Source organism: Ascaphus truei, chromosome 1 (assembly GCF_040206685.1).
Source record: "Ascaphus truei isolate aAscTru1 chromosome 1, aAscTru1.hap1, whole genome shotgun sequence".
Taxonomy (NCBI): Eukaryota; Metazoa; Chordata; class Amphibia; order Anura; family Ascaphidae; genus Ascaphus; species Ascaphus truei.
In genome coordinates, this window is record NC_134483.1 from 25,686,130 (window position 1) to 25,713,535 (window position 27,406).

Sequence of the window (27,406 nt, forward strand, 5' to 3'; positions counted from 1 at the left end):
GCTCTGTGATTGGTCCCACACACAGCATCCACTCTGTGATTGGTCGCCACCATTTCTCCATGATTTCCTATGGAGACGGGAACCTAGGAAAGGGGCAGCCGGTCTCCGTTCCAGAGATGATTCCCGGACTGGCATGGAGATAGACTAAATGGTGTTCTCTGAGGTTGTAGTCAATCACTGGAGATATATCTGGCACACATCTTACTTGTACAAATGAAGTCATTTGCTGGTGCTCACTGGATCAGGGAATGTCCTGCAGGTCCCATGTAATAGCACGATAAAGAAGAAGGTTCTGGCACTCAGGCTTTGCAAAAAGGAGATTTATTCACAGCCAAAAATCCAACGTTTCAACTGCACATTCAGTCTTTTTCAAAGTCAGCTGATAGCCCTCATCTTGAAAATGACTGCATGTGCAGTTGAAACGTTGGATTTTTGGCTGTGAATAAATCTCCTTTATGCAAAGCCCGAGTGCCAGGATCATCTTCTTTTTTGTTCTCTGAGGTTGTGCCAGAGACACCCAAGACGAGGCTGTGTGCCTTTTTGAAGCGGGAGATTTACACTTGCCTACTTACATTTTGAAGCCAGCGCTGCCTGGAGTTCCCGATGCCCCACGGGAGTGCAAGCTGCGCCGGGCAAGCCATTTCAATTGCACCGGGCACCTAGGACTGCTAGGGTTCCACCTGTATTCCCTGTTTGGTGTGAGTAAAACTCTGTTGGTGATATTGTGTTGTCTGTTGGCTCCGGCTGAAATAAACACCCGTTTATTTGATCTCTGTGTCCTGTCAGGTGCTTGATCCCATGAAAGAGTCTTGGTCTTCCGTGACTGGCTTTTCTTTTAAACCACTTTTTCAAGCTTCAGATATGGATCTAATGCTAAAAACAGTCCTGCTGATGGCAGTAATGTTGACACGCAGGATTAGTGAATTATAAGGATTGTCCATAAAATAATCTTTCATTTTTTTCCCCACCAAGACAAGATCGTCTTAAGGCCGGTACAAAGGTTGTTTCACAATTCCATCTCGGACAAGAGATTTTGTCCAAAGCCGTCAAACGACAAATAACGAATTCTACACACTTTAGATGTAGTGAAGTGCTTGAAGCGCCTCCTTTCCAGATCAGAAGGATTTAGGAAGTCAGGTAGGCTGTTCATTATTCCAAAGGGAACAAGGACATTATTCCAAAGGGAGCAAGGAAAGGGCAAGCGGCCTCAGTCTATTATAAATCAATGGATTGTAACGGCTATCAGGAAAGCCTATAGTATTCAAAAGATTCCAGCCCCAGAGCTGGTAAAAACACATTCGAAAAGGGCCACGTCATGGGCAGCGAAAGCGCAAGCTTCCCCCCGCAGAATTATGCGGGCGCAGTATGGACTTGAATTAATATGTTTATTAAGTATTGTTCTTTAGACGTACATGCCTCAGCAGATGCATGCTTTGGCAGGAAGGTACTGCATTCAGTTGTCGCCACTTAAATAAAAGATCATATTTAAGTGATGGGAGTGTGGTGTTTTATTCTAGGCTCCCCCCTTTCTTTATGTGGGTAGTCCCATTGGTGACCACTGCCATTGGAACAACCAGAAAAATAGAAAATTGATACCCAACAATTCCCTCCATAAGTTTAGATCTAACACGATACTAATGTTTCTTTTTATATTTTTCAGCTTTTGTTCTGAGACTACTAGGGAGGAAAGGAGGGTCTATTTCTAGGTTCTCCCACAGGTAGAGTTTTCTGTCCTCTCTTAGCTGGAGGGCGGAACTTAACCAATTGGTGAGTACTGCCATGGATGGACTCTCCAGGAAAAGAAAATGACGATAACTTGGTATCAATTTTCTATTTTCTGGGTGAGCCACCTTTAGGTAAGACATGAATTAACGTCCGATTATTTGAATCTAACGCAAGATTGTGCTAAATTAACCCAACGCTAACCTTACGCTAATGAGTTAAATGACAGACGTTATTTTTCGATATGCTGTAATTAGCTTGGTGAATTTCAGTTAAACTCAGGGAAAATACCTTCTGTTATTCATTTAGGTAACCTGAGATTATTTGCCCTGATTTAACAGAGCTTAGTACATCTGTGCCTTTTTGAAAATTTTCATAAAATAACTGGGTTTCTATATGAAAATCTCTCCGTTCCAAAATTGGAGTGAAACTAGTACAAAAAGGAACAGTGAATCCCATAGAACACAACGGGAACTTTTACTTTAATACGTTTAGTGCAATTATTTTGCACAGCTTTTGAAGCCAGACAACTTGAATTAGTCTTTCATAAGAAATTTTGTTAAACATTTTCTTAACAATACTATAGGCTTTGACAAAGTTTCTCAAGTGTGTCAACTGGGACTTAGCTCAAGAGGCCAAGCAAGCTCTGGAGCTCTTGGGGAAATGGAAACCAATGGATGTGGAAGATTCTTTGGAGCTTCTGTCTTCTCATTTCACTAATCCAACAGTGCGACGTTATGCTGTTGCTAGACTTGAACAGGCAGACGATGAGGTAAGACATGTTCAATGAGTGTAACTATGCATTGTTTTGTGATATATACATTTAAGGACCAGTAAAACATTGCAGATCTGTGCTGTCCTCCATCAAAAAAAATAATAGGTCAAGAACTGTAGGAAAGAGATTTTATTTTGCTCCCTGTAGCTTAACTGTACGGAGTGTACAAAATGTGAATTGTAACATCCATTAAGTCCGTTTAGAAGTGTGAAGTCACAGTCGGCAATGTTGTTCTTTGTTTTTTTTTAGATTCATAATTTAGTTACATGCAAAGTATAAACCTGTGTTTTTCAACTGGTGTTCCTAGGAACCCCTGGGGTTCCCCCGGGCTTCCCTAAATGGTTCCCTGCAATTTTCAGGTAATTTGAAAATACTGTAGTACTAAATACAGAAGAATTTACACTGCATCTGATTTCAGATGCGCTATTAGAGAGGGGGTTGGGTTCCTTACAATGCATTTGGGGGAGGGATTGGCTCAATGAGTAAAGACACTGACTAGCACTGAGTTTGGAGCAGGGGAACCTGGTTCAATTCCCAGTATCGGCTCCTTGTGACCTTGGGCAAGTCACTTTATCTCCCTGTGTCTCAGGAACCAAATACATAGATTGTAAGCTCCACGGGGCAGGGACCTGTGCCTGCAAAATGCCTCTGTAAAGCGTTATGTAAAACTAGCAGCGCTATACAAGAACATGCTATAATAATATATATTTGATCTCAGACGCGCTATTAGAGAGGGTTGGGGTTCCTTACAATGCATCTGATCTCAGACGCGCTATTAGAGAGGGTTGGGGTTCCGCAGAATTTCACAAAGGGTTCCTTAATCAAAAAAAGGTTGGAAACCACTGATACAAACTATATTACAAAAGGTGTTTTCTTTTAATTAATGCGAGTTACCAGCTGGGTTTATATCCCCAAACGCAGCTCCCGTGCCTTTGAACTGAATGGTGGGACAATGAGAGATACTGCCTATGCGGTTTAGTGAATCTGTTGTAGTCATATATATATATATTAATAAGAAGCCCTGCTACTCTAACAGTTTTCTATGTTTCTCTTTTTCTGGTAATGCATGATCTTGCTGATCTGTGTATTGCAGAGCATTTATATACAGGTAGTGTGAGAGCTAAGACAGAAGCTATTAGGAAAGCATTGTGCACAGAAAATGGTGTGGCATGCTTTACTTGTCAAATATTGACCTCTTTTGATAATTTGATATAAATTCCATTACTTGTTTGAAAAATCCATCGATTCAGTGCGCATTGGGTCAGGCTGCTCATTTCTTGAACTAGCAAGTGGCCAGTAAGATTCAATTTATTTTCAAGTTTTGCTTTAACCTTTGAGCTCTGAAATGTGTGTAGAAGCATAGCTTGTTCATAAAATAGATAGGTTATTTTCTTTGTTAAACTTAGGAGGAAATGAAAAATAAGTAGATAAGAACATTTCAATGAAATGGTTAGAGGTTGGTTTAATTCCATTTTTACAAGGCCATAAAATGCACACTTAGCTCATTTCCCATTGAATAATCAGAACCTGTTTTTTCTTCGTTGAAAGACACCTTCAAATGCTGGTGCATCTTTTTTCTGACTAGCACAAATTAAGGAAATCGTCACATAAAAATAAAGTTATTTAGCCTATTTGTCCCATTTCATTGATGTCATACATAATAATGCAGGCAGCAGTGTGTGGAATCATGACATGAAGTGTATTTACACACAGGGCGGGTGCAAAGGTATTAGGTGCCCTAGACGAGCCTTCAGCCTTGGCTCCTCCCCCCAGCCCCCCAATAAACTTAATTTATTGGGGGGGGGGGGGATTGCCTGGTCCAAACACTATTCCCCCACTCTCACATTCTCGCCCCTCCTCATTCTTTCTCACCCCATCCTGATTCTTTGTCACCCCCTCTCTCATTCTCTGTCCCCCGCCCTCTTATTCTCCCTCCCTCTCCACCCACCTCGTTCTCTCTTCACCCACCTCGTTCTCTCTCCACCCACCTCGTTCTCTCTCCACCCCCCCTTGTTCTCTCTCCACCCCCCCTCGTTCTCTCTCCACCCCCCCTCGTTCTCTCTCCACCCCCCCTCGTTCTCTCTCCACCCCCCCTCGTTCTCTCTCCACCCCCCCTCGTTCTCTCTCCACCCCCCCTCATTCTCTCTCCACCCCCCCTCGTTCTCTCTCCACCCCCCCTCGTTCTCTCTCCACCCCCCCTCGTTCTCTCTCCACCCCCCCTCGTTCTCTCTCCACCCCCCCTCGTTCTCTCTCCACCCCCCCTCGTTCTCTCTCCACCCCCCCTCGTTCTCTCTCCACCCCCCCTCGTTCTCTCTCCACCCCCCTCGTTCTCTCTCCACCCCCCTCGTTCTCTCTCCACCCCCCTCGTTCTCTCTCCACCCCCCCTCGTTCTCTCTCCACCCCCCCTCGTTCTCTCTCCACCCCCCCTCGTTCTCTCTCCACCCCCCCTCGTTCTCTCTCCACCCCCCCTCGTTCTCTCTCCACCCCCCCTCGTTCTCTCCGTCCCCCCCTCGTTCTCTCCGTCGTCCGTCCCCCCCTCGTTCTCTCCGCCGTCCGTCCCCCCCTCGTTCTCTCCGCCGTCCGTCCCCCCCTCGTTCTCTCCGCCGTCCGCCCCCCCCCTCGTTCTCTCCGCCGTCCGCCCCCCCCCTCGTTCTCTCCGCCGTCCGCCCCCCCCCCTCGTTCTCTCCGCCGTCCGCCCCCCCCCCCTCGTTCTCTCCGCCGTCCGCCCCCCCCTCCTCTCCGCCGTCCGTCCCCCCCTCTTCTCTCTGCCATCCGTCCCCCCTCCTTCTCTTCGCCGTCCGTCCCCCCCTCTTCTCTCCGCCATCCGTCCCCCCTCCTTCTCTTCGCCGTCCGTCCCCCCCTCGTTCTCTCCGCCGTCCGCCCCCCTCGTTCTCTCCGCCGTCCGTCCCCCTCGTTCTCTCCGCCGTCCGTCCCCCACTCGTTCTCTCCGCCGTCCGTCCCCCTCGTTCTCTCCGCCGTCCGTCCCCCTCGTTCTCTCCGCCGTCCGCCCCCCTCGTTCTCTCCGCCGTCCGTCCCCCTCGTTCTCTCCGCCGTCCGTCCCCCTCGTTCTCTCCGCCGTCCGTCCCCCTCGTTCTCTCCGCCGTCCGCCCCCCGCCCTCGATCTCTCTGCCGTCCGCCCCCCTCGTTCTCTCCGCTGTCCGTCCCCCCCTCGTTCTCTCCGCCGTCCATCCCCCCTCGTTCTCTCCGCCGTCCATCCCCCCTCGTTCTCTCCGCCGTCCGTCCCCCCCTCGTTCTCTCCGCCGTCCGTCCCCCCCTCGTTCTCTCCGCCGTCTGTCCCCCCCTCGTTCTCTCCGCCGTCCGTCCCCCCCTCGTTCTCTCCGCCGTCCCCCCCCCTCGTTCTCTCCGCCGTCCCCCCCCCCCCCTCGTTCTCTCCGCCGTCCGTCCCCCCCTCGTTCTCTCCGCCGTCCGTCCCCCCTCGTTCTCTCCGCCGTCCGTCCCCCCGTCGTTCTCTCCACCGTCCGTCCCCCTCGTTCTCTCCTCCGTCCGTCCCCCTCGTTCTCTCCGCCGTCCGTCCCCCTCGTTCTCTCCGCCGTCCCCCCTCCCGTTCTCTCCGCCGTCCGTCCCCCTCGTTCTCTCCGCCGTCCCCCCCTCGTTCTCTCCGCCGCCCCCCCCTTGTTCTCTCTGCCGCCTCCCCCTCGTTCTCTCCGCTCCCCTCCTCCCCCCCTTTTTCTCTCCGCCGCCCCCCCCCCCCCTCCTTGTTCTCTAACAACTGGCTGATCTCGTTCAGCACAAGACTGTTGTAGTTTGCTACTCACGGACGACAGGTAAGTCTCTGGCAGCTTCCAAGAATCCAAAACCTTGCGTGAGCACGCAAACTTCTTTGATAAAGCGCCTTGAGCATGAAACATGTCAGAGTTTTTGTCAGGACTTTGTCCCTATGTTCTTTTAACCCAATAAATCCTTGGAAGTAATTCCTGTGTCCCATGTTGCATTGGTGAGGCTGTGCTCCAGTTCCTGTTTGGATTCTGCTTGCTGTTTATGCATAGCACTGGGTGCATAGGTTAGATTGAAACAGGATATTCAATGATTACTATGCATTGGTGGATCCCAATTCTAAAAAAGTAAATCAGGGATCACATCGTCAGATAAACTTAAACCGTAACAGACTTAATTTTCCCTGAGGTTAAGGCATATCCACATCCACAAAGCTAAATATATGCAAAAACAAGAACCGTTGTATGTCTCATTAGCCTCTCCCCTGGACAAAAACAGGACTTCATGTTACGTTATTGGACTTTGAACATGCATATGAAGGTACCGTATAACGTGACATTAATTTACGTTAATATCGTATTACGTCACTTAACAGAACTTTGTGGATCTGCCACTTAGTGGGCTATTCCCTGGAGCCTTGGGTCAGTCATTCTGCCTCAACTTGAGCCTTCTTTTGTAAGCTATTTGTGTGGTGGGTGTGGGAGGGATCTGAGTATTCTCCCTTTGAATATATAGCTTCTTAACATGTATTTGCGGGAATAGATTTATGATCGACTGCTAAACTGCCTTGCAGTGTTCTAGCAATACTGACTCTGTTACCAGTCTGCAATGCATTTTATTTGCACTGTTTGTATATTGGGTCCCCTTGTATTTTACTCTGTCTATTAGATCGATTAAAGTTGTATTTTTAACTATAGTAGTCATTTGTACACCCTCATTTGCCCACAGGACTGGATTGCTGGTGTGAGGGTAGGGTTCAGAGGCGGTACTTTGTATTTTTTCGCCCGGGTCAAGTTCCATCAATTGCACCCCCTCCCCTAATTCTTAGCACCAAGGCACTACTGGTCTCTTGGTTGTTGGGGAGGGGAGAGAGGAAGTGTTCACTTCCCTCCCCTGAACAGTAGGTTGCCATGTGAGTCCATCCCACCTTCTCTCACACAAGCCCCCTCACAAATTGTAAAGAATGCAGGAGGCATGGGATTTTAAAAAGTTGATCATACGGGAGAGAGAAGTTTTAGCAGTGTATTCAGAAGGGATACAGGGCGGTAGTTAGGCACGTAGGGTCTAGGGCGTTTTTGAGAATAGGTGTGACCACTGCATGCTTACAGAAGGAGGGAAGGACAGAAGACAAGGACGAATTGAAGATCTGGGTGAGAGTGGAGACTAAAACAGGAGTAAGATCTGATCAGGTGTGAGAGGATAGGATCGAGAGGGCATATGGTAGAGGGAGAAGAGAAGGTCAGCATAGAAACTTCCAACTTTGTAACAGGTGAAAAGTAGTCAAGCGTCGGAGATTTAGGTGGAAGCAGAGAGGAGGGGGAATGGACAGAAGGAATCTCCTTGTGGATAGCATCCAGCTTGCATTCAAGTGGTCAGCAAAGACCTGGTGGGAGGAGAAGGTCGGACGAGGGAGTCAAATACAGAGAAAATAAACTTCTCTGGTGTGGATTGAATTTGAGTGTTGATGAACCAGGGATAGACAACACATAATATTGTGAGTGGGAAATGTGTGTCACAGACTTGTAATCAAGACATTCCAGAGAGCTAGAGAAGAACTAAAGACATATGTCTGTCACAGAAACAGCTAGTATTTAGCCAGTACTGCAGCTTTCATTTCCATTTGGTTTTATATTCCTCTTAAAGTTTGAAGAAAGCAACATTTGCCAACTGAAATACCTATTTTTTTCAATAGCCGTTATACACCATGAAGGAATGCCTTACATCCCTAATTAGGATCATATTTATTTATACTGGAAGTGAAGTGGAACGGATGGTAGCTGTGGAGAGTACGTCTGTTTTGCCAGTGGTTGAAGCTGTGACTCATCGTACACAATCTAGCTAATTAAGAAGCAGCTGTGTGGGTTATGTATCTTACAGTATGTGATGCCTAGTTTGCTTCTTAATAGCTGCTTAAAAATAATTAGATATTACATTGTCAAGAAACTGGAATCTCACCATATATAATGTTTGTTTGTCCTATAATCTCAATTCAAGTTTTCTCTTATACAGTACAGCAGTAGTGAGTGTGTATGTGTGTGTTTCGTACTTTTTACGATTGCTATGCAATTTGTATGAAATTGGTCTACTGCTAAACTATAAACCAGAAGAGAAAAGGACTCAGTTAAATATAGCACTCAATTATTGCTAGCGATAATTGAGTGCTATATTTAACTGAGTCCTTTTCTCTTCTGGTTTATTGATTATACAACTCTCAGTCCAGCACCTTATCCACATTACTTAGTATTCTCATTCTAGCTGAGCAGGGGTTCACTTGCCTTCCCCTCCTTTCCCACGGTATATCTACTGCCAAACTGCAAGATTTTTAATCAAATTCAATTATTTTTTTAAATCCTAAACACAACATTTTAATTCTGTTACTGAATTCAGTCAGTTGCTGTGGTGTGTATATATAGGAGAGGGGCAGGATAGTGTCAGTATTTTTCATTGCTCTCCTCAGGACCCTGTGGCAGGCCAGGAGTTTGGCGGTCACCAGCAAGACCACATGCATCCACCCACTGTATCCAAGTGTGGTTGGTTTTCCCCAGAGCGTAGCAGGATTCCTTGGGGAGAGTGTTGAGAAACAGAGTTGAAATGAGACAAATGTGACATTGAATAAGAAGCTTCTGCTCACGTAAACATCGAAATGCATTATTGTGTTTGTCTTCTCCAGGATCTGTTGATGTACTTGTTACAGTTGGTGCAAGCCCTGAAGTATGAAAATTTTGATGACATAAAGAGTGGTTTAGAACCAACAAAGAGAGACAGTCAAGGACCCATGTTAGAGAGCATGGCCACCTCTGGCATAAACCCTACAGAAATAGACAGGTAATTGTCCATGTGCATTATATCTATAGACAGAAGGCTCCCATCTAGTCTTTCCCTACTAACAGAAAAAGGAAAGGAAAGCGCACAATCCTCATGGTGTAATAGTGGATTCTATTTAGTGATGAAGTAGCATCCCGCTTCTAAACACGTTGGATATAGTTTGTGTACAATTTAGCCTATCACTGTACCCACTCACCCCCATCTGTTGGTACTAAGGCTATATTATTAGTCTTGAGATATTACTCTAAACTGACTTGTTTGCCTTCTTTCCTATATGCTGGGGGGGATGTCCCTCGTGAGCGCTTCGGTGTCACCCTAGCGCGCCCCGCTGCTACTGCCGCACCAGTGCTTATTTGGGCTACTACCCGTTCAGCTACAGCACCACGGTAATTTGAGTATCCATCTGTCCGGTGTCCCCGTTAACCCTGGCTGGCTGTCGCTGTGAAACTCTGCTCCACCATGGGGACTGGGACTATCTATCCACTGCTCCATCAGTGGTGACAACAAGTGTGCCTGTCTGCCGCTATCTTCCTTACAAGGCTGGGTGTCAGCGGGAGGACTTGCCCTGATCTCCATGCTTATGGGTTTTATACCTATATGCTTTCAATGCTGTTCTTTTTTTGTACGTGCATTTATTACCCCCCCTTCCCCCCTCTTATATTGAATCCAATATTACGACGTCAGGGTTTGGTGCTTTTCTTTCCTTTTTTTCTGCTTTTAGATTGTGATATCTGAGCCATCCACTTTGTCAACTGCATTCCCTTAATCACAAGGAAAGTTCTTTGTGTCTATTATTATCACGGTTCACTATCAATATATTATTGCCATTGTTATATGTAGTTTTTTTTTGTACTTTTGAATATTGAATTCGCACCCCACTTATAATTTTGAGCGCTGCTTTTTGTCTTTATCACTTTCCCTACTAAAGAATATTAGTCACGATTATAAAGTGTGTAATGTGTATGTATTACATTATCAGATATATCCCGAAGGTAAAATAGAGTTGTTTATTCTATCTCAGTGTCAAGAAACAAAATAAAACATTCATGATGTATATCTATCTCATGGTAATTGCTGCACTTCTAAGCTTAGAATATGAATCTATTTATAGCACTTACATTGGGATTCACTAAGCACCCCAACCCTCACCCACACCATTGATTTGAATGGCAATTAACTCAAGAGCCAAGTGCAAAACCCTGCATCTGCGCTTCGGAAATCTCCCCCTTAATATTTGTTTCATTTCAAACCACTTTAGACTTGTTTTCTTTTCCTAGTTCACAGATCATAACCAGTTCTCTGCCTTCAGCATCATCTCCTGCACCCTCGTCTAAAGCAAAGGAAGGGCCAGATGCTGAAAACTTTGAAGTAAGTAATAGCTGGGGAGCGTCTTTGCTACATAGTCAGTAAGAGCTACCGTAGCTTTTCCTAATCATTGTCATTAAGTACCTATTCTGAGCCTGACTAGTTGCGCTGATGCTGGAAATATTCCAGTTCGTAGAAGTCTTCTGCCTGCAAAGGAGGTCAAAACCAATGATCAATGTGTCCACTTCATTGTACATTTACTAGTTCTTCTCCGGGAATTGTGACCAAGACCAGAAGAGAAGTACACAAGACCCACCAAGACCCCTACCCACCAACACACCAAGACCCCTTCCACAGACCGCATGCCCCTTCTTACCCCCTCACACAGACTGCTGCCCCCCTGCTACTCCCTTCCACAGACTGCTGCCCCCTCATACAGAATTCTGCCCCCCTCCTACCTCCTCCCACAGACTGCTGCCCACCTCCTCCCACAGACTGCTGCCCCCCTCTCACCCCCTCACACAGACCGCGTGCCCCCCTCCTACCTCCTCATATAGGCTGCTGCCCCTCTTACCCCCTCACACAGACCGCATGCTCCCCTCCCACCTCCTCACACAGACTGCTGCCCCCTCACACAGACTGCTGCTCCCCTCCTACGAAGTGGCGGATTTAGCCTTTTGCCACCTGTAGGTTGGCCCTCCTCGGTATACTACATCATAACGTCACGGCATCACATCACGTGCGTTGTCATGGCAACAGATTTATGACGCCATGGCGTCATGTGACGTTGCGTCGCCATGAAGACGCGACACTACAGGAGGGGAAAAGGTGAGACACAAACGCACAAACAATTTGCCTCCCCCAAAAATGTCTGCTATACTGTAGCTTTGTCACCGCTATGGGAAATCCTCCCCTGCTCCTAAATGTAATAGCCATAGGATAGTTAATTAGCTATTAGAGGAGGGACTTGCCCTATGTGTTGCTTGTGTGGCAGCGTGTCTTAGTAGTGCGCTTATAGTGCCGGCGACAGCGGCGCGACGTCGCGTCAAAACAAATGCATTGCCGCCGTCGGGTGCGCTTATAGTAAGTGCGACAGCTTGGTCACGATCGCTGGAATTCATCTCAATTTGATTTTTCCAGCGACCGTAGCCTGACGTCGACGTCGCCAGCACTATAAGCGCAGCCTAAGCCAGTAGAAGATGACAGTTGGCGATGTTGGCAAACTCACAAATATGGGTTCGCTTGATAATGAGAAGTTTATTGCCTGCTCGTACAGCACTGAGTATGCTCACACACGAAATGTGTCCATTAGACACTCTGCCAAAAGAGTGTCCATGCAGACTTTATATACATTTTTAGATTCCTTTGTTTAACATAGGTTACTAGGCAGAATATAATGACATCACTCTCTGTACACGAGGGGATAATCCTCTTCTAAACCCATCAAATTACAAGTCTTCTTATCTATCCCAGACTAACTCCAAAGATCAATCCATCTACCCAAAACTGGTTCCTTTTAGCTGACCAAAATGCTTGAGTATTTGAGCAAAGAGACACAGTTCATATCCCCCCCTCTGGAGCAAAGTTCACTCTTGCATCAACACGCATACTGACATAAAACACACACAAAGACAAGATGGATTCCGCACACTACAAACAAGTTCCTCTCCATAAACCCCCCAGTCCTTTTCTGTAATTTCAACAGTATATTCATTTCAGCAATATTACTTTGTCAGTCCCTCCTCTTATACTTTTCATAATCTTCAGTGGGAAATATCATTAAATAAAGTGGCAGTGTGAGAGGAGTCCTGTTCCACGGGAAAAGAATAGATGGAAATGCCATGTGATAGTGTGGTGATTTCCCCAATATGCAGTGAATAGGTTAATATTGTTTCTGTTCTCTGGATCTCTGCTAACATCGATTCTCCTTCTGATGAACTATATGAATAGCTATAGAAATGTGTGCTTGCTGTAAAATTCATTCTGTGGGCAATAACAATTACACATTCTTAAAAGCACATAATGGACCCAGGGTCATTAAAAGATGAATCCAGATAAACAAAAGTATTAAAACAAAAGATACAGTATTGTGAAGGATTCCGTTCTTTAGGAACATCTCGGGTTTTATTATATTTTTAAAAGTTATTTTGGAACATGTACACACAAATTAACATTAAAAGAACCTGCACAGAATTGTTGCTCAAACAGATTTTCGTTATATACTGTAGTTACATTACAGGAAATTGAGGTACAAAAGAGGTACAGTAAGTGAGAAGTGCAACGGGAGAGAAACAGCAAGCGCAACACTACATATCCAGTTAATTTTGAAGGTGTTATACGCACAGATGTAGTCAGACTTTCTGTCTCCAGCGCTGCGAACGAACAAGCAGACGTCTGGGGCGCTGGGGACAGGGTCTGCTGTGATCGGGCGACAGTCGAACCGCAGACCATAAGGGTGGCACATCTGTATGAATACACTGATTATTTGGAATGTGTAGACACATGATAATTATCCTCTTACATGTCCCTTTATACCCTTTAAAGCTGCAGTTCAAGCTGCCGTATTTAAAAAAAAAATCTATATATATATATATATATATATTATTTCCCCATTCAATATGTGTATCAATACAATCTGCACACTGGCAAGTGATTAACTAAGCTGCAGATCAATCCGTTCTCCAGTAATCAATCGCTTGCTCTGGGCTATTTAATTCAGTTCTTGCACAGCATTGTGGGCAATGTAGTACAGTAATATTATGTGACTGGGCAGTTACTAGATACAATTGGTGCACTGCAGAGAGAGGACGGGGCTCAAGAGCCAGAGCCTATCAGAAGGGGACGGGGGCTGTCACTTTGGAAATTCTTCCTACATTGCAAACATTAAAAATGTCTTTAAAACATTTTTTTTCTTTTTTGCTACAAGTATTTTCTCATAGTGCAGAACTGATTTATTAAAAAAACCACACATGTAGGATATTACTTGAATTGCTGCTTTAAAAGTCAAAGGAGCAGATTTATTAAGCTGCATATCCGATGCGGTATTAAATCATATTGACTTAAACGGGGATTTACGGGAACGCTAACCTGTACCGGTGCTTCATGAGTCTGCCCCAAAGTGCTTAGCGCACTCATGTCATTCAATAATACAGTTATTGGAAGTTTTAACAATATTGATTTTTCTTTTGAAGTATGAGAACTATACAAGATGTTTGTGTAAAGGTTGTAGCGTTTAGTTCCTCGCACCGCTTCCTGCTGCAGCTAATCCTGACTTACATTATATCAGTCTATCCTGACTTACATTATATCGCTCTATCCTGACTTACATTATATCGGTCTATCCTGACTTACATTATATCGGCCTATCCTGACTTACATTATATCGGTCTATCCTGACTTACATTATATCGGCCTATCCTGACTTACATTATATCGGCCTATCCTGACTTACATTATATCGGCCTATCCTGACTTACATTATATCGGCCTATCCTGACTTACATTATATCAGTCTATCCCGACTTACATTATATCAGTATATCCTGACTTACATTATATCAGTCTATCCTGACTTACATTATATCAGTCTATCCTGACTTATATTATATCAGTCTATCCTGACTTACATTATATCAGTCTATCCTGACTTACATTATATCAGTCTATCCTGACTTACATTATATCGCTCGATCCTGACTTACATTATATCGCTCGATCCTGACTTACATTATATCGCACTATCCTGACTTACATTATATCAGTCTATCCTGACTTACATTATATCGCTCGATCCTGACTTACATTATATCGCTCGATCCTGACTTACATTATATCGCACTATCCTGACTTACATTATATTAGTCTATCCTGACTTACATTATATCAGTCTATCCTGACTTACATTATATCGGTCTATCCTGACTTACATTATATCAGTCTATCCTGACTTACATTATGTCGGTCTATCCTGACTTACATTATATCAGTCTATCCGGACTTACATTATGTCGGTCTATCCTGACTTACATTATATCAGTCTATTCTGACTTACATTATGTCGGCCTATCCTGACTTATACTATGTCAGGATAGGCTGATATACTGTAAATCAGGATAGGCTGATATACTGTATCAGTCTATCCTGACTTACATTATATCGCTGTATCCTGACTTACATTATATCGCTCTATACTGACTTACCATACATCGCTCTATCCTGATGTAGCACATTTCCAAAAAAGTTACAGTTCTGTCCAGGTAGCCGTCGTGGCCTGTTAATCTGTGCAATCTTCATGTCACCTCAACTTTACAGTGCACTATAAATACTCCTTAGGCCTTTGATACGCAACACTTTAGACCAAGAAAAAGAAAGCCGTTTAAACATGACATTATTTGTTGTATGCCTTTCAGCAAGACCTGTGCACCTTCTTGATTTCAAGAGCATGCAAGAATTCCACCCTGGGAAACTATTTATACTGGTATGTACAAATCGGGTAACACGGGGATATATTTTTCATGACATTTACTGTGTTTATTTGAAAGATCAAAAATCATTTGCCTCTGTGTCCTTTACATGTGGTGCAGGCGTGTTGCCTTGACGCTGGGTATATTCTGTCTGTGGGAAAAAAATTGCTGGGAGGGTATAGTAAATATTAAAATCATGAGGAAAAAGCACTTCAAAATAAAGTTTAATCAGAAAAGTGTCTGACAGTCGAGCTCACCAAACGGTTCAAAACCGTACCCATCCAAGATTAGTTGTAAATGTAAAAAATAGCCGGGATCAATGTAAGGTACGAGATTAGAATGTACTATTGCAATTGCAGAGTATTTGAATATTGTCCATCACATCATAGTTATCTATATCTATAAAAATTAAAACATTGTTTGTGTGCTGAAAACGTATATTTGCTGTGCCTCTGAGCAGTCTGATTGGTCCGTTGGTCTGTCACTCAGCCTCTGGCCAATCTGATTGGTCCGTGGCACGCCTCATTGGCCTGCGTGGTTCTATGACCTCACATACCCAACTGCCACACTCTCAGAAAATAACCTCAGTGCAGATTCATCCCCTGCGGATTACTCACCACCTGAGGTAACGTACACTGGCAAGAGCCACCCCCGCCCCCCCAACACCACCCCACCGCCGGCTCCCCCTCCCCCCCCACCGTCACCCACTCTCACCCGCAGCTCACCTCCCCGCCGGCTCCCCCCCCCTCACACACAGCTCTCACCACCTGCGGGCCCCGTTCTCTCTCCCCTCAGCTGGGACCGCCGGGGAGGGGTGGAGAGGGAGGAGGGGAACACGCGCACGGGACAGGGGGGGGGGAGAGAAACACCGCCAGGGACGGGACGGGGGGGTGTAAACAAGCACCGGGAAAAGGGGGGGTGGTAATCGATTGCCTGTGAGCCTCCAGCCTTCCCCTGCACGCCTTCACCCGCGCGCGCCTCCTGCCCAATGCCGCCATTCTCGGCCACTCAATCCTGGGACGGAGTGGAAGTGCCAACCAAGCTTACCCTGCGCGCGCCTCCTGTCACAGCCCAGCAGTCTCGCGCCCCCCCCCCAGCTGCCAACTTCACAGCCACTCAAGGTAAGTCACCCACCCCTGTTTCCCCTCACCCACTGTCTCCCTCCACCCACTCATCCACACACTGTCTCCCCCACACACTTTATCCCCCACCCACTCACCCACACACTTTCTCCACCACCCACCCAGTAACCCAGCCACCCAGTCCGTCAGTAACCCACTCACCCAGTCAGTCAGTAACCCACCCACCCAGTCAGTCAGTATAATCAGTAAGTAAAGTTCAGTCAGTCGGTAACCCACCTACCCAGTCAGTCAATCAGTAACCCACCCACCCAGTCAGTAAACACAGTCAATAACCCACAGACCCAGTCAGTAACCCACCCACCCAGTCAGTAAAGTCAGTCAGTAACCCACCCAATCACCCAGTCAGTCAGTAAAAGTCAGTCAGTAACCGACCTACCCACCCACCCAATCCACCCAGTCAGTCAGTAACCCACCCAACCCACCCAGTCAGTCAGTAACCCACCCAGTCAGTCAGTAACCCACCCAGTCAGTCAGTAACCCACCCAGTCAGTCAGTAACCCACCCAGTCAGTCAGTAACCCAACCAGTCAGTCAGTAACCCACCCAGTCAGTCACCCACCCACCAACATTCACAACCCCACCCAACAATTATTAGGTATTCACATCCCGGGCAATGCCGGGTCTCTCAGCTAGTATATGTATATCTTCAGTTCAAATCTGACGTGTCTGTCCTTATAATTTAGAAATAAAGTCCAATGCTATCTCACTATGGGTTAAATTAGAGGTGCACAGTTTTCTGTCTGCGCCCCCCTGCCTGTTCTCCCCCACTGCTCGCGCCCCTCCCTCCCCCCCCCACCTGGGGTCCGGCGTCTTCTGGCATCACAACGTCGCGTTGCCATGGTACACGTTGCTAGAAGCCACCGGAGAACAGGTAAGGGAAGTTGGAGGCCTCGCGTGCGCTCCCCGGGTTTTAATTTAAATTGTCTTCCAGGAGAGGGGAGCACAGGGTGTTTACAGCATATATACGAAAAAATACAAATGGAAAGCACAATAGTGTGACAAGTGCGATGAAGCAAATTTGTACAATAGTGAGTACAATATGGTTCCACTCACACATTTCCTCTAGGGTTAAAGCATTCTCTCTCTAACTGGAACAGTAGTGGGGAGGGACATCTATGTAGGGCTCGCTGAGGAAATCCTCTTGTGTATCTCCAAGATGAGGAAAGAAACTCACATAGTGTGGTATGTTTCAAAGTATATTGTAAATCACAGCAAGTAGAAGTATATATACACTCACATTTTACACATGAGAAAAAGGCATGGTACGAGTGATGAACCGTGGCGTCTCAATCCCTGGCGCGCGTATCCCTTCCGCCTTCCTCCGTCACTTCCGGTGTTGGCTCGACTGTGGGTGGAAGCAGTCGGACGCGCTGGTACTGGCTGCCAGGGCTCCTCGTCTCGTTCTCTGCACAGTAAGGACAGATTCTACGCGTTTCGCCAATAGCTTCTTCAGGAATCATGATCTGTCTATTCCTATCTGGGTATGTATAGGCTACTCACTCATTGGTCTAATTGGCTTTACTGAATGTTAAATGAATCGCCAATAGAGCCATTTTTAAGGTTGCAAAGACCCCGCGCTCTTCCCCGAGGCATTTATATTAAATATCGGGGATCGAAGCTTCTGTAACTTCCCTTACCGTGACTGTCGGCTTGTGTGTTGCTTCACCATGGCAACGCGGCATAAAATGACGCCGCGTGGATCATGTGAGCTGTAAACTGTAATAATAGATAATGTTATTGTAGTAATATAAGGATACATTGTAGCTGCTGAGTTACACTGACTGAAGGATTAATTTGAAACGGAAAGTCAGCTGTTTAATGAACTCTGGGAAGCAGGAGTTTGCTGATCGATCTTGGGAGAACTAATTGATCGGCAGCTTAGGTAATTAGCTTTCAATAAAGGTAATCAAATGCATAAATTAAATCCATTTTTTTAATATAAAGCTGCTTGGATTGCCTCTTTAAAGTTAACCCGCATTGCTGCTTTAAACTACTTAAGTGTGGACAGAATCAAATACTTTTTAAATATTTACGAATCATAAACTGAGGGGAAAGTCCTATTCATTACTTTGGGAAATCACTTGTTGTATGACTTGGACCGCTTGTTCTGGGCTGGGCAAAGTCCAGTGTCTGTTGCAGCTGATTAGTGAGTATCTTCTTGCAAACCGTGGAAGTGATTGGAAGTAGACTGGTCTGTAGACCTTGAGGTCGTCTTTGTCTCCTTCCTTGTGGATGGGGATTACTATGGCATTACTCCACTGTTCGGCAATTCCCCTGTTCTTTAAGCAGCATGTAAAGGGGTTTGCAACGATGTCTTCTACTTCCTGGCTTTTTTTATTTTTTTAAGATTTTAGCTAAAATGTGATCTTCCCTAGTGACCTTCCCATTGGTAATTGATTTTATTGCCTGTGTTAGCTGAATCTCATGTAGAAGCCATTAACTCTCTTTATGATAAAGTGCACAGTCTTTTATTGTTTACCCTTTGTCTTGTATGACTACAATGATGTGTTTTTTCCCAATCACAAGTCGTTGTTTCGTCTTTTATCTTCATTAGTCTTCGTCATCATATAACAGCGACCTTTTCTTACATCTTCAGTTGTATGAAAAAACTATAATAAAGCACAACAAATATTGTGATATAATCAAGCTGCAGCCTAAACACGAGCGGTTTCCCCCAAAACCGCAAATTAAAAAACCCTAAACAAAACAGTATTCATGGCGCAAAGTGATAAAACAGTTAATATGTGCTAATGAACCCACTGTTGGTTAGCACTGAAAAACACATAATACTGTAACTCCAAGTAGAAGATTCTCTAGGTCAGCAGACTCTTTGTAGACCCTCATATGAAGAAACCCAAATGCAAGGATATAGTGCATTACCATTTACTTTAAGATGACAAACAACACAGAGGGGATGGTAACACACTCACACTCTCCCCACTGGTAAGTAAACAAGAAGTGACTTCGGGCGCACTTCAACCCTTCTCCTTAGATAATAGCACCCGATGCGACCGCTCCACTTCTCAGTCAGGTACAGACCGCGATTGCCTCGAGATGTATTTTATTGTAAACACAAAGTAAGTCGGCAAAACTTACATACACAATAAGGCACTTCCGGCAACCGTCTCCGTTGTCTCTGCTCATGCAGGAACTCCCTTGCTGCCGCGTCCGGTCGCAGGGGCTGCAATAGAGACCTGACGAAGCTCGCAAAACGCGTAGTCCTGTGTCGGCATTGTGATCTGTTCGTGACCACAGAAGGCCACCGTATCTCCCGAGGAGAAACTCTATTGCAGCCCCTGCGACCGGACGCAGCAGCAAGGGAGTTCCTGCATGAGCAGAGACAACGGAGACGGTTGCCGGAAGTGCCTTTTTGTGTATGTAAGTTTTGCCGACTTACTTTGTGTTTACAATAAAATATCCTATACCCACCGAGCGCTTTTCGTCCCCGTTTGGAGGCACCGGAGGGAGGGAGCTGCTCGTTAAAGAATATCCGCGTCAGTCTTGGACAGCGTCCCCTGAAGTGGAATTTCGCGAAAGATACCATTGACAAGATTGCCTCACACTTGTCCGTGTGAGTAGGAATTGGGCTCAGCCTTTTATTTGATTTTATATTCCTTCCCCCTGTGTTATGATCATTGTAGTGAGAATATCCAGCTTTTTATTTATTATTTATTTATCATCTTTTTTTCTTTCTCCTTTTCTATGCGCTCACCATCTCGCCAGGAAAATTGTACAATTGATCAAGGAAGGATCCCTTAAGGTTTAAGCTGCAGTTTTAAAGGGCCAGTATACTACTGTTTTGTTGGTTTTTAGACCCTCACTTTTAATTGCATTAGTGGAGCGCCGTAGTTTCTTTCTTTTACAGGTTCTTGATGTTGGCTGTTAATTTTTAATGCATTTACTTTTCCGCTTTAGCATTTAGATATAATTTGCAGCGAACCAGTTTGGTGATCACTACTGTCAAAATGGTGAGACTGCAGTCTCATGTTTTTTGTTAGCTAGGACTGCGGTGCGCAAATAGGGGGACACTAGATTTTTTAGGGCGGTTGCAGAGGTCCCGCGCTCTTCCCCAAGGCATTTAAATGAAATGCTGGGGGACCGCGCAAGGCCTCTGCAACTACACTTACCGTGGTTCAGAAGCTTGATGTGAGGCGTCGGCATGGCAATGCAGCGTCAAATGACGTCATGTTTGCCACAGTAACGTGATGACAATTGATGCCGTGGGTCACGTGACACAACCCCGCGGCGCCATATGGCGCTGCGCGAGGTAAGGTGTGAGGGGGGGCGCTCTAACTGAGGAGAGCAGGCAGGCGGGCCGCCGCAAATAAAGTTTGCGCGCCCCTGAGCTAGGATATTGTCAATGTCATTGTCCTTTTTCTATTTTGATTCTTCTTGAAGAATTAATTGATGATGTAGAAGTTTTCACATTCTGCAAATTCTATTAATCTGTCTTCACTTTAATTCATGTTCCTGTAGCAATACTTATCAACTAAGGCTTCATCTTTCTGCTACAGTAGGCACCAGTCTTTCCATTGAAATCTCCCATAATGATCTTAAGGCCACATTTCCTTTGTGGTTTAGTCTTCCACTTCATTGTCTGTGTTACTTGAAGTTGGGGTATATACAAAAATCTCGTTGTCAACTGAATGTATGCGTGTTAATTTATAAATATACTGTAGGAATAATGTCTTGATCACTTGCCTTTCTCCTAAACTCCGATAAAGATACTTTGCGTTTCTTCTCCACTCTCCACCACAAACCTTTAACATTTAGATGTTGAGCATTTCACAGTGATGTGTGAAGTAGTTGCATTGGAGGACAAAGCGTATATTGAATTGTAGACTGTGTCTAGTCTGCTAAGGTGAATTTGGGGTGCTGTACCATATACTATGTCCCCATAGTCTATAATTGGCATTAGCACCTGCTGTGAGATGCACTTTCTGACCAGCAGACTTAGAGAGAATTTGTTCCTATATAGTACACCTAGTTTGGCATAGGGTTTGGCTGTCAGGGTATCAATGTGCATCCCAAATGTTAAGTGGGAGTCAAACCATATGCCCTCTGCAAATACAGTAGCAACCTCTTTGCTGATTCTTAGATTTGTATTCTCGGCTATAGCTGTAATTGATACAGCTTTATACCTTGTTGCTTAGAATGTATACTTATTCTGGGGAGGAACACCCCTCTGTGTTACACTTCCTTTTCTATTGTAGGCTCTTGATGAAATGTAATTTTGTAAAACGATGAGTACAGTGTCGGTGCTTGTGTGAACGTTACACAGAGCAATAGAACATCTGTTTCTGTTGCCCAAGAGTGGAGTCTTGCTGCAGAAATAGATGGTGAGGGAGCGGTATATTTTCCATCTGTTGGTGAGCGGAGTAAAAAGCTGGGACAGAACATACAGTACATTGTTTCTCATGCATTTGCTGGTCAGGTCGCTGATGCAAAACATACAAAACCCCAATAAGCTCATATTGAACACCCAAAATAACCACAATATATATATATATATATATATATATATATATATATATATATATATATATATATATATATATATGCATATAGGTGTCAAAAAGGAGAGCTAGTGAGCATGGCAATATATATTTAAAACCAGAGTCAGAACATGAAACACAGACAGAGCTCAGTGCTACATCCATTAACACAGATACACGGTACAGTGTATATATATACACTTTGGCCAAAGGGTTAAACTAAAAAACCATTTTATTCATAAGAGATTTTATATGTATATATATATTGTTTTTTTTACAGTTCTTAGGTTACAGAGAGAGATATTACAAGAAGATACAGTTTCAATAAATGCAGACCAGTTTCTTAGAATAAAAGGATTAAACGTAGAAGTACTCCTGTAAACGTTTAAGCAGGAGTTAATAAAACTGCTACAGCAAAACATTTTTTCTCCACCACGAGACGCCTTCTCCCTTTTAAGTGCAATTCCACCTGTAATCAGACTGGCTACTAATAAAGTATATAATATATTACTTGTGGTGCTCTAAATATGTCAAGGCGTGCTATTCAAGCATACACCTACCTCCCATTTTTTATTGTTTTTATAATTTGTTTACTCTGTCGCTTTTCAAGGACCCAATTATAATTGTTTTAAACGTAAGAATTTAAGTATATTTTTTATTCCTATAGGGTGTTATCCAGTGCAGCGAAAATTGATTATTTTTCTTTACCGTTAATACATTACCTTCAATCCCTGCTAGCACAGCCCTTGTTAACTGTTGGGTTCTTGCACTAAATACATATATGCCCTCTAAGGCATAGATCAGGGTTTTCACCACCCCCTCTGGGGGGGTATCTGCCCTTGCTGCCTTACATAGCACACACGACCCATGTGCCATTCTCTGGCACAGATTACTCCTGTAACGCTCAGAGAACTGTGTAGACGATCTGATTGGAAAAGGGATACTTTTTCCATGTAGTGCTGGCGTAATGGCATCCAGGGTGATGTGATTTGCTGTAATAATGATTGAATGACCCTGGAGTCAAAATGGCGGCTGCACTGCATTTTGGCACTTAAAGGTTTAATGCCCTAAACTGATTGCAAAACAATGCATTATAGTGGGAAAATTGGATACTCTTAAATGATCCCATTTTGCATTTAATAGGGCACTAAGTGTATATTATATTGCAGTGTTTCTCAACCAGGGTGCCTCAGAAACCAGGGGTGCCACGACTCTAAGTGCACCGTGGCCTAGGGCAAAAATGTTGCTTGCTGCTCAGCGGGCATGTCCTGGAGACGTAGAGACTGTGATCCGCCTCTCCTCTCTTGGCCAGGGCAGAGGGAGAGACGGGAACATCTCCATCTCCAAACTGAGCATCCAACCTGTTTTTAGGTGTGTCGGAGAGAAGAGAGGAGCGAGGGCTGTGTGTGAGGAGGGAGAGGGAAGTTAGTGCTTTGCTTGGGTCAGGTGTGTAAGCTTGTGGCGTAAGGTGGGGGTGAATATGGTGTTTATGATTAGGAGCCAAGGTGAGTATGCTTCGTGAAATGGTGGGATAAGTGTGGAGTGTGTTGTGACGATGAGGGGTTAAACCAGGCTCACTAATGAAGGTTAAGTCCACTTGGTTGCCCCTGAGCTGTGTTCTGGGGTCGTAGAGTGCTAGCTCTTGGGCCTTACTGTTGTACATGTACTAATATGCAAAATATGTGAAATGTGCAACAATACAGAATGTTGGTGTGTTTACCTTTCCAGGAGTGCTAGCAAGTGGAAATTGCTAGGCTATGAGTTTCAGGGTGGGTTTTGCAGATAAACTTCTTTCAAATTGTGTCTATGTAGTGGGGTTCCAAAGTTACTGGAGACCCCAAAAATGTAACCGGCAATCAGGTCAGATTCTCGGATACATTGAAGCACAAATGCTCCGGTCAAAATCCTACCCTGAAAACGTTCTTGCGACTCACCACCAGGATGTCCTGCTTCAGCACAGGCCAGAAAGGTAATCCCAGAACGGTACAGGGGGTCCCTAGTATAAGGGGGGTGCCCTGTTCATGCCCAGACCACCCTAACACTGGTATAGGGGTTCAGGGGCTGCCCCCAGTCATGTATAAGACTGTGAGACTTTTATTAAAATAAGAAGTCTAAGTTTGCAGAGTGTAAGGGATATGGCTAGTGGGCATATTTTATTAAACTGATAAACTGGGTCTTTCACTGTTTGAACTTTGATGGGGGCTTATGGGCTACCAGGGTGGGGTGCCTCCAAGTCTGCCCTAGGTCCATACATGAGTCACACATGCTGGCCAGAGGTGTGAGAGCTACCTGGGCAGGATGGCTGAGTGGAGTACCCACGTCCTGAGATGAATACAAGCTAGTCCGGCAAGTAGTCACCTCCCTAGACCTTCAGGCACCAAGCCCTGCGGGGAGCTCTGCATGGCAAGTAGGCGTTTTTTGCACATGCCCCTCTGCCCTGCTGAAGCTCCACAAGACTGGCAAGCCTCTAAGTGGCTAGCAGTAAAGTTCCCACGCTGCGGGTTGGCGGTAATACTGCGGGGCTGACTTTGGAAAGGATATAAAAAAGATAGTAGCCAGCCCCAAGGTTTTTTTTCCAAAGTTTAAGTAAGTCCTCTAAGATTCTCAGATGCTAAATGTCCAGTTACAAGTCTCCAGCAGAAAAAAAGCTACTTCAGAGAAAAAGCTGGCTGGAATATTTTCTGTCCTGTTTTGCAACTGTTATCAGGGTGAGGGTTCCCTGCACTTAGGAGAGTCTAGTTGTGTACCCCAGGTCTAAGTAAGTGTGTTTCCTCCTGCTATTTGTAACCCATTGTGTCTCGTCTGTTTCCACAAAATAACTCACACTTTGCTTTTATTCTTGGTTTTGCTCAGTGAATGATCCCGGTAAAAAGTACCTGGTCTCCCGTGACACGTGTGTTAAGGGTGATGGGTGTGCGTGTGAACAGGAGTTTGTTTATTGCATGTAAGCGAGGATGGGATCAGTGAGGTCAGAATAGGAGTGCCCCGAGATTTTTACAATCCTTCAGGGGTGCTCCTGTTAAAAAAAGGTTGAGAACCCCTGTTACTCTCTATAGTGAGGAAAAAGAGGTTGAGAACCCCTGTTACTCTCTATAGTGAGGATATCTATTGAAATACAGTGTTAATTACAATGGTATTGAGAAAGTGGACCAGTAATTTATATGCAAATAAAGTATGATGTTGTAGGTACTGGGAAATGTTCCTCTTTCAGATGAAAGACTGATCCAAAGTATTCATTTCCAAGTGTGATCTGTCTGTGTGGTTTATAAAATACTGCATGTTGCATTACCATACAGTAGTTATTACTGCAGTGAATGTTGTGCATGAGGGTGGATTGGAAATAATGTAATTTGCCTGCAGAGGAAGGACACATTATAATTTGACTTTCTCTGGTTTGTAAACCCCCCCGAGAGAAGTCTGTGTAACTGTTGTATTTAATTGGACCATAGTTATACCATTATTTATTTGGTCTTTTATCTCTCAGAATGTGCTTTCTGCTAAATATTTGATGTGTTATAAATTGATACTGATCTGTAAAAAGGTGTGAATAGTGTTGCTTTAACTGCATTTTTCACTTCACTTGTAACATGAAGCTATTTTCCAAGCACTTTTTTTTTTTTTTAATTATTCTATACAGGTATGTTATAGTAGAGTGTGAAGACCAGGATACCCAGCAGAGAGACCCAAAGACCCATGAAATGTACCTGAATGTGATGAGACGGTTTAGCCAGGCGTTATTAAAGGTAATCAGTACTGTCAAATCTCAAGCATTACAGATGAGTCTCGCTCATTGATAACATGCCGTCACTCTTTTTTATCTTCACCGATGTACGCAGAAGGCTGCATGTGTGTTCCTTAGCACTGCAGCAGCAGCAGCATCTCCCCCGTAACTTCATGTATCATGTATACTGCCGGATGCCGGCCTCGCTGGTGCAAGGAGGAAAAGCTTTGGCACATACGGCAGCATGGCACTTTTTATTTTAGGTGGCAAATTCAAAATTGGTTTACAAAAGGTAGATTCTGAACCAGAAGAAGCACTTATTTAACATTTACCATTTGAGACACCTTATTCTATATTGCCTGAAGCGGCCACTGCAGCCATCGAACATGGTCTGAACCGCTGCTTTGGACAATATAGACTTATTCCTGCCGCCCCCAATGAAACGCAAAGTAGTGTACATACTGTAGTGAAAACAAACATACGTTAAAACTGCATTAAAGGTGGGTGGTTGTATATCTGTATAACATTCGGGAACTTTATACAATGTTTGGGGCGAAAGGCCATATTGCATATGTTGAAGTTCAATGCTGATATATTTGTGTTGTGTTTTGGAGAAGTGCATGTTAATCTTTCACCATTTTCCACAAAACAGGGAAGACGTCCGCTGATGTAACGCGTACTGTACTCTTTCCCCAAATTACTCATGCGCTTGCTTTTCAAAGAAGTCTGAAAGGCTGATCATAGCTTTCATCTTCGCCATTTGTTTAACCAGATCAGGGAGACAAAAAAGGCCATTTAGATCATACCCGTAATGTAGATATACAGTAGGCCTTAAAGCAGCAATTCACACGGGCTTCAAATCGTGCACCTTACAGCCACTGTAGCTATAAGGGGTTAATAAAGTACTTCACAATGCAGGCCTGTAACCCGCCTGGCTACTGAGGAGTTAATAGACCTACATTCCACACAGGCTTGCACGTATAAAACCACATACAGTACCCAAACATAACATTGTTATGGAGCATTACTATGTGTTGGGGATTTTTTTTTTTTGAGACTTAAGATTTGTTTTTGTTTCTTGGCTATTTTCTTGATTTAACAACTTCAAGGACCATAAGGAAACTGTACGATGGCCTTGGGGAGACCTCCATATCACCGAAAAGATTCACTTCACATCATAATGTTGTATTATTTTTTTATGACTTCAGACAACTTTATCATTGACACAGTGCCTTTGTCAGTTCCTGCATGTGTATCAGAGGGACTTCTCTATTCTTTCATATTTAAAAAAGAATTGCATGCATACAAAGTATAATGAATGATAAAACATTCACTGCAGCATGGTATGAATAAGTCATAGCTTTGTTGCACATTTCCACAGTTAGTTTTAGTTGACGACGGTTATTAACTGGTGGTTTTAGCATGAGAGGTTCTGGTTTGTACTATATGTGCACCATTTCTTCTCCTGCATGTATCTTTCCTAATGGTGAGGTCGTTGTTCCTTCTACAAAACTGTCATTGTCTGACTTTTGGTTGGTACAGTATATTTTTCTCTCCCATTTGTGTTTTTGCACTGGGTCTACCAAGTGGGATCTGTACAGGTACCAAGAGTCGCAAGCTGGAGCAGTACTCCAAGGCAGGGGTAAATTGCATCACTTTGACTCCATCGCTTTGTGCCAGTGTTTTCCACCAATGTTTCTCTTCTCGTGCCACTGAACGTTTTGTGACGTTGTTATAGGAAGTGTTAGGGGATGAGAGAGTCAGCACCATATTGTAATTAAATGTGCTGTATCAAAGGTGTGCCTGTTTTTGCATCAAATAAAACTATGGTAGTGTTTACTTTTGCTCTTAAATTATCTGTGCCAAATGCAAGAAGGACAATACATACACGCGCCACGGCTGAAAAATTACGCAGGTGAATATTTTTGCTCCATTGCTTTGGATCAAATTGCTCCTCTTGATACAAATCCACCATCGTTTCACTCCGCCCGCTATTATTAGGCA

At 44.5% G+C, this 27,406-nt stretch overlaps 1 protein-coding gene across 2 annotated transcripts in view; it reads left to right on the plus strand.

Moving 5' to 3' along the window:
• Positions 1-27,406, plus strand: part of PIK3C3 (phosphatidylinositol 3-kinase catalytic subunit type 3) — a 248,129-nt gene that overhangs the window by 105,930 nt on the left and 114,793 nt on the right. For both annotated transcript variants that reach the window (XM_075585255.1, XM_075585264.1), the window contains 5 exons: positions 2,309-2,494; positions 9,123-9,277; positions 10,555-10,645; positions 14,992-15,059; positions 25,319-25,424. In XM_075585255.1, the coding sequence (XP_075441370.1) occupies positions 2,309-2,494; positions 9,123-9,277; positions 10,555-10,645; positions 14,992-15,059; positions 25,319-25,424 (606 nt within the window). The remainder of the gene's footprint in view (positions 1-2,308; positions 2,495-9,122; positions 9,278-10,554; positions 10,646-14,991; positions 15,060-25,318; positions 25,425-27,406) is intronic.